General features: G+C 58.5%; 1 protein-coding gene across 1 annotated transcript in view; it reads right to left on the bottom strand.

Annotated features, from left to right (window-relative positions):
* The window catches only part of CDC42BPG (CDC42 binding protein kinase gamma), a gene marked incomplete at its 5' end in the record, with an annotated part of 65853 nt that overhangs the window by 31261 nt on the left and 21642 nt on the right, over positions 1-12950 (bottom strand). The window contains 5 exons of the mRNA XM_084635370.1: positions 313-406; positions 579-727; positions 1206-1301; positions 1667-1750; positions 2204-2295. Of these exons, the coding sequence (XP_084491496.1) occupies positions 313-406; positions 579-727; positions 1206-1301; positions 1667-1750; positions 2204-2295 (515 nt within the window). The remainder of the gene's footprint in view (positions 1-312; positions 407-578; positions 728-1205; positions 1302-1666; positions 1751-2203; positions 2296-12950) is intronic.

The following is a 12950-nucleotide window of genomic DNA, read 5'->3' as shown; positions in this document are numbered from 1 at the left end:
TGGCCAGGAGGGGAGACAGGGTGTCTATCTCCATGTGCAGCCATGGCAGCCCACATCCCATGGGATCCCCATCCCGGAGCACACAGGAGCTGGTCAATCCACCCCCAGTTCCACAAGGGAAGGGCCAGGAGCCCCATTGCCCAGGAGCTGTAACCCTAGACTGATCGGAGTCCTGGGCAATAGGCAGTAGGGGCTGATCCCACTCCACAAGGGGGAAATAGGCTGTAGGGGCTGACCCAGGCCTGGGTCTGTGGAGGTTCCTGCTCTGCAGGCATCACACATTCAGTGCCTGCGGCAGCTTGTGCCTCTCACCGTCCCATCTGGTCGCAGTCGAAGACAGGAGCCAAAGTCAGCCAAGCGGATGTGTCCATTCATGTCAATCAGGACATTATCTGGCTTGATGTCCCTGTGGGGAGAGAGGGGAGAAGGCAGAGAGGGACCAGCTACTGATAAAGTAAACAGGACTATATGATTACAGCAGGGGGCTGGGAGCCAGGACTCCTGGGTCCTATCCCAGCCCTAGGCGGGGAGTGGGGTCCGACGGGTTAGAGCAGGGGGGTCTGGGAGCCAGGCCGTACCTGTGCACGTATTGCAGCTGGTGGATGGAGTGAATGGCCAGGACCATCTCGGCCAGGTAGAAGCAGGCCATGTCCTCGGGTAGCCGGTCCTCGAACTTGCTCAGCAAGGTCAGCAGATCCCCACCCACGTAGTAATCCATCACTAGATACTGCAGACAGGGGGCAGCATTAGTTGGGGAGATGTGTGTGTGTGTGCGGGGGGGGGGGGGGAATCCCCTCCCTGGAGGCTGTGCCAGTCACCAGTAATGAGCCTTGCAGGACCTGCAAAATAACTCACGGCAGCTGCAAACAATGCAGCCCTACAGCGCCATCTGCTGGGAATACCCAGCACCTGCAGCTCCTCCAGCAATGCCAGCCACCCACACAGCGCCATCTGCTGGCAATGCCCAGCCTGCCCCACACACACCCTGTTGGCAATGCCCAGCTCCCACAGCGCCACCTGCTGGCAACCAGATGCATACCTCCTAACATTTTCCTCCGGATGCAGCCAGAGCAGGATTTAACCCAGGCCTGTGCAGCCGCTTCCACCAGGAAAGGGTCTCCTGGTCCATGGGAGCAAGGAGATGGTGCTTGAGGGACCAAGGATCCCCTTGCAATTCAGTGCCCCCCCCCAGAGGAGAGTCTTACCAGGTACTGCTCATCCTGGAAGGCGTAGTGCAGGGCAGTGATCCACTGCCTGTCCCCTTTCACCAGTACGTCCCTCTCCTCCCGGAAGCAGGCTGTCTGCAAGGGGATTGCAGGGAGATGGTGAGGCCTCAGGGGATGCACCCCAGGGCAGGGAGGTTGCAGGGCTCTGTCATAGCAAGGGCACTGCAGAAAGTGCTGCAGCACTGGGGCAAAGGGCCCATCCAGCGCAGTCTCCCCCCACCCACTTCTGTTCTGGACAGACCCATGGGCCCATCCATACCGGTATCCCTCCCCAATCCCCTGCCATTCCAGATCAGACCCATGGGCCCATCCAGCCTGAAAATGGGATACCTGCCATTGTTCACTGCCACGAGGCAGGGAATCTGTGGGATGGGAGGGAGGGGACCATGGGTAGTGAGCGTGCAGGGGGGGAATCTGGGGGCAGGATTAGGGTTAGGTACCTCCGCTCTCTTCAGCATCTCCCACTTGTGCAGTATCTTCATGGCATAAACCTTCTCGCTGTTCCGCAGCCTCACCACTGCCACCTGGTGGCCAGAGCATGGGATCAAAGAGGGGACCTCCAGGAGCCAGTCTGAATTGGCCCCAAAATAGCTGCAGGGGCAGCAGGGAGGGACCATGGCTGCATGGAGCCCTACCCTCTCTCCCTGTGGGAATAACCTGCTACAGCCCCACTCCCTGGTCTTCCCTCTGCTACCTGCAGCCCACCTGCCCCAGGACCTCCCCAGCCTCCCAGTGACAGTAGGCAGTACTGCACCCAGCAAGAGCTCCAGCACCACCTTGTGACAGGAGATGGTATTGTACCCTGCAGGTCTCCAATAGGTCAGCCCCACCCAGTGACAAAAGGTGATACTGCATTTAGCAGGACACAGCAGGGGCAGCACGTGGTGCTGTGCCCAGCACTGCACCCGTGACTATGGCCAAAACTGAGGACCACTAGCCCCTCGTGAGTCCAAGCAGGGATGGCTGGCAGCGCTCACCTCGCCAAAGGCCCCTCGCCCGATGACCTTCAGAATCTCAAAGTCCTCCCGGCGCAGGCACATCTCCTTCACCTTGGTGACGAACGGGGTGGCTGGACAGGGAGACACACAGAGAGACCTCAGTCTGGGCAGCAGCTGCTGCCCCAGCGCTACCCAGGGGCTTTGCAAGTGAGGGGAACGGCCTGGAGACAGAGGGGTGGGCTAGTGGCTTGAACCCAGGAATAGGAATGGGAGTCAGGCCTCCAGGGTTCTATCCCTGACTCTGGGAGGGGAGTGGGTTCTAATGGGTTAGAGCGTGGGGGTGGGGGTAGGGGTGTCTGCAAGTCAGGCCTCTTGGGTGTATCAACAATCTGAAAGAGGAAAGCTGGCATTGTGGCTAAGGCACTAGGCTGAGGCTAATTCCAGCTCCAGCATTGACTCCCCATGTGCCTTGGCAAGTCAATGAATCGCTCTGCACTGATCCTCAGCTGGTGTAAATGGTTGTGACTTCACTGACCAGTGGAGCCGTGTCCATCTCCATCAGTTGGAGATTTGGCTCTCTGGGACTCAGCTCCTGAACCTGTAAAATGTGGCAAACAAGCCTTCTTTTGTCTAGTTAGACTGTGAGCTCTTTGGGCAGGGACTTTCTCTCATGTGTCTGTGCAGTGCCTGGCAGAGTGGGGGCCCTGATCTCAGTCAGGGTCAGTGCAGCAGCACCCAGAACAATGGGGGTCAGAGTCTGTACAGCCTTCATCACAATGGGGGCCCAATCTCAGTTACAACCTGTGCAGCACCTGGCATGATGCAGGCCCTTGATCTCGGTCAGGGTCTGTGCAGTGCCTGGCTCAATGGGGCCCTGATCTCGGTCAGGGTCTGTGCAGTGCCTGGCTCAATGGGGCCCTGATCTCGGTCAGGATCTGTGCAGCGCCTGGCTCAATGGGGCCCTGATCTCAGTCAGGGTCTGTGCAGCGCCTGGCTCAACGGGGCCACATTGCGCCAGGTGCTGCACAGACCCAACAGTGCGGGACAGTCCCTGCCCCAAAGCTCTTACAGCCAAGACAGACATGGGTGGCAATAGAAACAAAGGCCCTGAGAGGGGAAGGGACTTGCCCAAGGTCACACAGCCCGTCTGTGGCGGAGCTGGGACCAGACTCTAGGGGTTTGCCTGCAGCCAGCAGCAACTACGGGGACCAGCTGTCCCGATTTTATAGGGACAGTCCCACTATTTGGGGGTTTGTCCTATATCGGCGCCTATTCCCCCCACCCCCATCCCAATTTTTCACACTTGCTGTCTGGTCACCCTAGCAGCAACCTGCAGCAGCACATCTCAGCCCGCCCGCCTCTATCGCTTCACAGCACCAGCACGGCTAGTTTTAGCGCCATGGCGCGAGCCCGAGTGAGCAGACCTGGGCTTTAAGACTCCCGGCTACGGGCTTCAGATTGCTGTGCAGGTGTACCCCGGGAGGCCTGACACCCATCCCCAGGCTGTAACCCACTAGACCACACTCCCCTTCCAGAGCCAGGACTAGAACCCAGGAGTCCTGACTCCCTCTCCAGTGCCCTGTCCACTAGACCCCACAACTTTCCTAGCCATGGCCTCGATGGACTATATACGATGATATAAACAAAGCAGGATAATCCCCAGGGAAGAGGCATTACATGGGCCCTGCTAACTGGCTTCTGGCAGGCGTTTTGAAGCCCGATTATTCCTTCCACAGAGCAAAGGCATTTTGCAAGATGTTGGGCAACGGGGGAGGCACCTAGATGGCCCAGCCGGGGACTGGATTGAAGCCGCAAGAGACTTGCTGAGTTCAGGATTCCGGCACCGGCTCATAAGCCTGCCACCCACTCCTAGCGACTGCACGGAGCAGGCAAAGAAGTTAACTGGCAAGTAGCAGCCTGGCCGGAGCCTCCGTGGACACGCTGGTCCGGTGCTGTTCCTGCATGGCCCAGGGAGGGGGTCTGCAGATGTGCATTAAACGCTGGGCCTGCAGGCAGGGCTGTATAAATCACCCTCCCACCAGTCATCAGACCCTACTCCCCTCCCAGATCCGGGAATAGAACCCAGGAGTCCTGACTCCCAGCGCCCCCTGCTCTAACCCCTAGACCCACACCCCTTCCAGAGCCAGGCACAGAACCCAGGAGTCCAGGCTCCCTGCCTGCTCACAGCAGCAAGCACAACACAAAAGCGATTTAAGATGTTGCAACTTTTCAAGATTGTCTCCAATTAGGCACTTGTGGTTGCTACGCACCAACTTGTTCACCTGCCTCAGGTGCCCCTTCCCCCGCCTCTCTGCAGCATCCCGAGGCACGGTGTGATCAGGGCATGCCCCATCATGCCATGCCCCCTCGGCCCAGGACAGGGACTGAGATAGTTCGCCTGAAGTGGCGAGAGAGTGTCTGACTCTGAGGTCATTTCAGCCCCCACTCTCGCCACGGAGACTGAGGGTGAGGAGAGAAGCGAGTGCCAGTTTCAGGAGAGCACCGGTACCACGAGGAACACAGCTGAGACCCGCCAAACTCATTGCAGACGTGGGACACCCAACAGTGGCCAGATGGGAAATCTCTGGGTGTGCACAGACCACTGCAGGCAACCCTACAACAACAAACCAAAACTCATGATCCTTGCTTTGACAGGAGAGTGGGGTCTTGTGATTGGATCAGGGGAGCTGGGAGCCAGGACTCCTGGGTTCTATCCCAGCTGTGGGAGGGGGGAGTGGAGTCTAGTGGGTTAAAGCAGGTAGGCTGAGAGTCGGGACTCCCGGATGCCATCCTCAGCTACTGCAGGAGCCAGAAGGAGTCTTGGGTCTTCACACTTTTCTTTCCCACCTGGGCACAGTGATGGCAACAACGTCTAGTTTAAGCAGCGTGGAGGGTGTGGTCTGACCTGGATGTGCCTGGGAGAACCTGCATTGCTGCATTCCTCCCTCAGCGAGCCTGGCACAGGGACAGTGCTGGACACAGACAGGGCAGGCTGCCAGGCTGGCAGATCTGCCTCCCACAGCCCGGTCACAGGCCCCCACCCACCAGCTCCTAGGCTCCCAGCTACAGAGTGACAGACCTTACCAAACGGATGGGCCCTGGGTCTGACCGTGGGTAGCAGGGAGGGTTGGGGGGGGATACCAGGCTGGGCGGGCCCTCAGTCTGACCGTGGGTAGCAGGGAGGGTGGGGGGGATACCAGGCTGGGCGGGCCCTCAGTCTGACTGTGGGTAGCAGGGAGGGTGGGGGGGATACCAGGCTGGGCGGGCCCTGGGTCTGACCGTGGGTAGCAGGGAGGGTGGGGGGGATACCAGGCTGGGTGGGCCCTCAGTCTGACCGTGGGTAGCAGGGAGGGTGGGGGGGATACCAGGCTGGGCGGGCCCCTGCTGTGATTGGGGGTAGCAGGGAGGGTGGGGGGGATACCAGGCTGGGCGGGCCCCTGCTGTGATTGGGGGTAGCAGGGAGGGTGGGGGGATACCAGGCTGGGTGGGCCCCTGCTGTGATTGGGGGTAGCAGGGAGGGTGGGGGGATACCAGGCTGGGTGGGCCCCTGCTGTGATTGGGGGTAGCAGGGAGGGTGGGGGGGATACCAGGCTGGGTGGGCCCCTGCTGTGATTGGGGGTAGCAGGGAGGGTGGGGGGGATACCAGGCTGGGTGGGCCCTGGGTCTGACCGTGGGTAGCAGGGAGGGTGGGGGGGATACCAGGCTGGGCGGGCCCCTGCTGTGATTGGGGGTAGCAGGGAGGGTGGGGGGATACCAGGCTGGGCGGGCCCCTGCTGTGATTGGGGGTAGCAGGGAGGGTGGGGGGGATACCAGGCTGGGTGGGCCCTGGGTCTGACCGTGGGTAGCAGGGAGGGTGGGGGGGATACCAGGCTGGGCGGGCCCCTGCTGTGATTGGGGGTAGCAGGGAGGGTGGGGGGATACCAGGCTGGGCGGGCCCCTGCTGTGATTGGGGGTAGCAGGGAGGGTGGGGGGGATACCAGGCTGGGCGGGCCCCTGCTGTGATTGGGGGTAGCAGGGAGGGTGGGGGGGATACCAGGCTGGGCGGGCCCTGGGTCTGACCGTGGGTAGCAGGGAGGGTGGGGGGGATACCAGGCTGGGCGGGCCCCTGCTCTGATTGGGGGTAGCAGGGAGGGTGGGGGGATACCAGGCTGGGCGGGCCCCTGCTGTGATTGGGGGTAGCAGGGAGGGTGGGGGGGATACCAGGCTGGGCGGGCCCCTGCTGTGATTGGGGGTAGCAGGGAGGGTGGGGGGGATACCAGGCTGGGCGGGCCCCTGCTGTGATTGGGGGTAGCAGGGAGGGTGGGGGGGATACCAGGCTGGGCGGGCCCCTGCTGTGATTGGGGGTAGCAGGGAGGGTGGGGGGGATACCAGGCTGGGCGGGCCCTGGGTCTGACCGTGGGTAGCAGGGAGGGTGGGGGGGATACCAGGCTGGGCGGGCCCCTGCTGTGATTGGGGGTAGCAGGGAGGGTGGGGGGATACCAGGCTGGGCGGGCCCCTGCTGTGATTGGGGGTAGCAGGGAGGGTGGGGGGGATACCAGGCTGGGCGGGCCCCTGCTGTGATTGGGGGTAGCAGGGAGGGTGGGGGGGATACCAGGCTGGGCGGGCCCCTGCTGTGATTGGGGGTAGCAGGGAGGGTGGGGGGGATACCAGGCTGGGCGGGCCCCTGCTGTGATTGGGGGTAGCAGGGAGGGTGGGGGGATACCAGGCTGGGTGGGCCCTCAGTCTGACCGTGGGTAGCAGGGAGGGTGGGGGGGATACCAGGCTGGGCGGGCCCCTGCTGTGATTGGGGTAGCAGGGAGGGTGGGGGGATACCAGGCTGGGCGGGCCCCTGCTGTGATTGGGGGTAGCAGGGAGGGTGGGGGGGATACCAGGCTGGGTGGGCTCTGGGTCTGACCGTGGGTAGCAGGGAGGGTGGGGGGGATACCAGGCTGGGTGGGCCCCTGCTGTGATTGGGGGTAGCAGGGAGGGTGGGGGGGATACCAGGCTGGGTGGGCCCCTGCTGTGATTGGGGGTAGCAGGGAGGGTGGGGGGATACCAGGCTGGGTGGGCCCTCAGTCTGACCGTGGGTAGCAGGGAGGGTGGGGGGGATACCAGGCTGGGCGGGCCCCTGCTGTGATTGGGGGTAGCAGGGAGGGTGGGGGGATACCAGGCTGGGCGGGCCCCTGCTGTGATTGGGGGTAGCAGGGAGGGTGGGGGGGATACCAGGCTGGGTGGGCCCTGGGTCTGACCGTGGGTAGCAGGGAGGGTGGGGGGGATACCAGGCTGGGTGGGCCCCTGCTGTGATTGGGGGTAGCAGGGAGGGTGGGGGGGATACCAGGCTGGGTGGGCCCCTGCTGTGATTGGGGGTAGCAGGGAGGGTGGGGGGGATACCAGGCTGGGTGGGCCCCTGCTGTGATTGGGGGTAGCAGGGAGGGTGGGGGGGATACCAGGCTGGGTGGGCCCCTGCTGTGATTGGGGGTAGCAGGGAGGGTGGGGGGATACCAGGCTGGGTGGGCTCACAGGATCACAGTGTTCCAAGCTCAGCTGGGGCCTCCAGGCACTACCGTAATCCTAGCAATAACGTGCATGACATAACGGGGGACAAACTCAGTTGAGGTCTGTAGGTGCTACCGTAATAGTACCAATAATGCACACCCCTGATGTGCTACAGTGGCCTTAATAGAAACACACATGCTGTAATGGGGCCCTGATCTCAGCTGGGCCTGTTAGTATCTACCGTAATACTCCAAATAACGCACACGAGATAATGGAGCCGTGCTCTTGGCTGGGGCCTGGGGGCAGTACCATAACCCCAGCCCAGCTCACGAAGGCCCTGACACTCGGTTAGCATTTCTGGGTCGGTCTGTGGGCCAGGCTACAAGTTATGAGCACTGCAGCCGATTGCTTCCAGCGTTTCAGGGAATGGTTGAGGCATCACGGGCCAGAATCCGATGGATTCTGGAGCAAATCGGGAAACCGGAAGGGGAAACGGGGGGACCCATTGAGCCTCTGCACAGCCACAGCGCCGAGCACCTCCGCAATTGTCTGCAGAGCAAAGCACTGGTCGAGGGCACCTATTAACGCTTCCAGCATAACACCCATGGAGTGTTATGGAGTGTAACCCGGAGACGCCCCAACACCCGAGTGACATCGCCCAGACAAATAATAAGTGGGGGAGGGTGGCGGGGGGGAGGAATGTGGGCCTGCCCTCTGCCTCTGGCGTGGGGGGAGAATGTGGGATCGGAGTAAGGGAGGGAGCGGGACATGGGTGGCACACAGAACCCTGACAAGGATAATAGGAGATCCTGGAATGGGGGGATGGGACATACAGAGCCCATTGCATGAGGAGAAGGAGTAAGGGGGCACTCTGCGTGCCACTGAGGAGAATGGAGGGTATGGCTGGCGGGACTGGGGGTACAAAAAGAGCCGCTGGTGGGCGAGGGGAGGACTGGGGGCACATGCAGAGCCGCTGGCCGGGGGGCGGGACTGGGGGCACACGCAGAGCCACTGGCGGGGAGGCGGGACTGGGGGCACACAGAGCCACCGGCATGGGGGGTGGGACCAAGGGCACACACAGTCACTGACATGGGGGGAAGAATAGGGAACCCTCCTATGGGAGTGGGAGGGGCACGTAGCACCCCTGGAGGGAGGGATGTCCCTGATCTAACAGGGGCTGGGAGGGTGGCCCGAGGCAGCTGCTGGGGGATGGAGGGAGGCAAGGAGCTCTGGGGGAGGCAAGGAGCTTGGCCGACACAAGCTACGACACGTGAGCCCCCATTGATAATACACCCCCTAGTGGAGCTCGTGCCCGTCCCACCAATGTCTAATAATAACGCTGCTTGGCATTGTGAGGCCACTCAGCACTTCGCAGCGGCAGCGAGGAGACAGCTCAGCTCCTCCTGCTGCCAAAATCCTGCATCTTTAGCTAATGGACAATTGCCACACGCCGCGAGCAATACGGGGCTGATGACACACAGCTGAGCAGGCCCGATGCCAGCCAGTAGAGAGCAGCAGTGACTCAGATCTACTGGCCAGCATACTGCAATCCAGCCCTCCCTGCACCTACCACTGGACACCACCCCCGCACCCCTGAGCTGGCGATCGATCCCAGGAGTCCTGACGCCCATCCAGCCCCGCACCTCCATTCCCACAACAAGACCCTACTCCAGAGTTCCAGCACCAGGACTGTGAACGGCAGGGATCTAGGGGTTAGAACAGTGGGGAGCAGGGACTGGGAGCCAGAACTCCTGGGTTCTCTCCCCAGCTTGAGGCAGGCAGTAGGATCTAGTGGGTTAGAACAATGAGGAAGCTGGAAGTCAGGACACCTGGGTTCTATTCCCCCATGTTCTGCAGGAACACCTAGCACTGGGAGGAGTCCAGCTCCCCAGTGGGGCGATAGGAGGGACGGCCAGTGCCCGGGCACGTTGGGACAGGTGCCAGCTGAGTCACGGAGGAACCGGCGCCAGAAAGAGAAAAGAAACCGCCTCTCTGCTTCAGCCACGCACACAAGGACGCTCCCTACAGAGTAGATCTGGAAGACTAGGGGGGATAGGAGCAGGAGGTGCTGGGGTGCAAAAGAAGGGACCAGAGACATAGAATTAGGAGGTGGGGGGGCATGAGATGGGGGCTGGGGCAGCATTAAGAGGCATGGAAGCAATGAGGAGGGAGCAGCATTAGATTCATAGGTTCCATGGGCAAATGGGACCATTGTGATCATCAGGTCCAACCTCCTGTCTAGCACAGACCATGGAGCATCCCCGCATGAATTCCCTGTTTGAACCAGAGCAGATCTGTCAGAAAAGCCTCCCATCTGGAGTTCCAATTGCCAGAGTGAGGATCCACCCCACCCTGGGTCAGGTGTCCCAAGAGGTAATTCCCCGCAGTTATATGTTTGCACTTTATTTCCAGACTGACTTTGTCTAGCCCCTGGATCTCGTTAGACCTTTGTCTGCCAAATTGAAGAGCCCTCTGTGATCACATTTCTGTTCCCCACATCGGTTCCTATAGACTGTGACCAATCACCCCTTAACCTTCTCTTTGGTACATGTATCTCCCAATCGCTTAATCTCTCGTGGCTCCCTTCCGACCCTCTCGATTTACCACAAGCTTCTCCAGGTGTGGGCCCCAGGACTGGACACTCTGTTCCAGCAGGTGGCACCAGAGCCAAATCCAAAAGCAACAGATTCCTCCTGCTCCAGATTCCCCATTTATACAGCCCAGGATTGCGTTACCCCCCTTTTTGCTAAGGTGTCACACTAAGGGCTCATGTTCAGCTGATTATCCACTGTAACCCCAAGTCTTTTTCTCAGGTGCTGGGGGGGGGGCAGCACTATGGAGGGCCCAGCAGCACTGGGAGGGGCAAGGGCAGGTGGCAGCAGGGAAGCACCAGGAGGGACAGAGCTAGTGGAGGGCTAGGCTGCTGGCATTCAGGGAACAACTCTGTTGGCCATGCAGGAGACAGATTAAACTTTGACTCTGGCTGCTCCAGTCACTGGGATGTCTCCTGCCCGAGCACTCACTCCCTCTCTCAGAGCAAGACCCCAGAGGGGCCTGCCAAGATCTGTCCATATTTTTGCGTGCGCATTATTAGTAGTATTACCGTACCACCCAGAGGGGCCTGCCGAGATCCATCTGTATTTTGGTGTGCGCATTACTGGTAGTATTACAGTACTGCCCAGAGGGGCCTGCCAAGATCCATCCGTATTTTGGTGTGTGTGCATTATTAGTAGTATTACAGTATGGCCCCGAGGGACCTGCAGAGATCCATCTGTATTTTGGTGTGTGTGCATTATTGGTAGACAGTTACACCAGTTTAAGCTTAAAAGAGTGAATTTACAGCAGTGTAGTTAAACCCATTTCAAAGGACCATGTGGACGGTCTTATTTTGAATTCAACCCAGCTGTCTGGGGGGGAGTACAGGGGTGGCAGGGGTAGCATTAGGAGGCACAAGGGGGCAATGGGGAGGGGGCAACATTAGATTCATAGATCCTAAGGCCAGAAGGGACCACTGCGATCATATTTCTGGTCTGACCTCCTGCATAACACATGCCAAAGAGCTTCACTGAAATAATTCCTATTCAAACCAGAGCAGATCTGTTCGAAATACATCCCACCTTGATTTTAAAATGTGAAATAGTTATGGGTGAGGACAAAGTCAAAGTTCAGCCACCAGGTTTGCCGTGACATTATCGGGGATACTGTTCCTGACGGCGTGTAGTCCATCTCTGTGTGGAATGTTGGTGTAGAGGGCTTCTACATCCATAGTGGCCAGGATGGTGTTTTCTGGAAGATCACCGATGGATTGTAGTTTCCTCAGTAAGTCTGTGGTGTTTTGAAGATAGCTGGGAGTGCTGGTAGCGTAGGGCCTGAGGAGGGAGTCTACATAGCCAGACAATCCTGCTGTCAGGGTACCAATGCCTGAGATGATGGGGCGTCCAGGATTTCCAGGTTTATGGATCTTGGGTAGCAGATAGAATACCCCTGGTCGGGGTTCCAGGGTTATGGTCTGTGCAGATTTGTTCTTGTGCTTTTTCAGGGAGTTTCTTGAGCAAATGGTGTAGTTTCTTTTGGCAACCCTCAGTGGGATCAGAGGGGAAATTGGAATCATTTTACATTTGGGGACAATGTATACCTTCAAATCAGTGGCACTGCTATGGGTACCCGCATGGCCCCACAGTATGCCAACATTTTTATGGATGACTTAGGACAACGCTTCCTCAGCTCTCATCCCCTAATGCCCCTACTCTACTTGCGCTACATTGATGACATCTTCATCATCTGGACCCATGGAAAAGAAGCCCTTGAGGAATTCCACCGTGATTTCAACAATTTCCATCCCACCATCAACCTCAGCCTGGACCAGTCCACACAAGAGATCCACTTCCTGGACACTACAGTGCTAATAAGCGATGGTCACATAAACACCACCCTATACCAGAAACCTACTGACCGCTATGCCTACCTACATGCCTCCAGCTTTCATCCAGACCACACTACACGATCCATTGTCTGCAGCCAAGCTCTACGATACAACCGCATTTGCTCCAACCCCTCAGACAGAGACAAACACCTACAAGATCTCTATCAAGCGTTCTTACAACTACAGTACCCACCTGCTGAAGTGAAGAAACAGATTGACAGAGCCAGAAGAGTACCCAGAAGTTACCTACTACAGGACAGACCCAACAAAGAAAATAGCAGAACGCCACTAACCATCACCTTCAGCCCCCAACTAAACCTCTCCAACGCATCATCAAGGATCTACAACCTATCCTGAAGGATGACCCATCACTCTCACAGATCTTGGGAGAGAGGCCCGTCCTTGCTTACAGACAGCTGCCCAACCTGAAGCAAATACTCACCAGCAACCACACAACAGAACCAGTAACCCAGGAACCTATCCTTGCAACAAAGCCCGTTGCCAACTGTGTCCACATATCTATTCAGGGGACACCATCATAGGGCCTAATCACATCAGCCACACTATCAGAGGCTCGTTCACCTGCACATCCACCAATGTGATATATGCCGTCATGTGCCAGCAATGCCCCTCTGCCATGTACATTGGTCAAACTGGACAGTCTCCACGTAAAAGAATAAATAGACACAAATCAGACTTCAAGAATTGTAACATTCAAAAACCAGTTGGAGAACACTTCAATCTCTTTGGTCACTCGATTACAGACCTAAAGGCAAAAGTGGCAATTCTTCAACAAAAAAACTTCAAAAACAGACTCCAATGAGAGACTGCTGAATTGGAATTAATTTGCAAAACTGGATACAATTAATTTAGGCTTGAATAAAGACT

Source organism: Lepidochelys olivacea (assembly GCF_965140295.1).
Source record: "Lepidochelys olivacea isolate rLepOli2 genome assembly, chromosome: 7".
Taxonomy (NCBI): domain Eukaryota; kingdom Metazoa; phylum Chordata; order Testudines; family Cheloniidae; genus Lepidochelys; species Lepidochelys olivacea.
The sequence above is the reverse complement of the archived record's forward strand: the minus strand, read 5'-3'. Positions and strand labels throughout refer to the sequence as shown.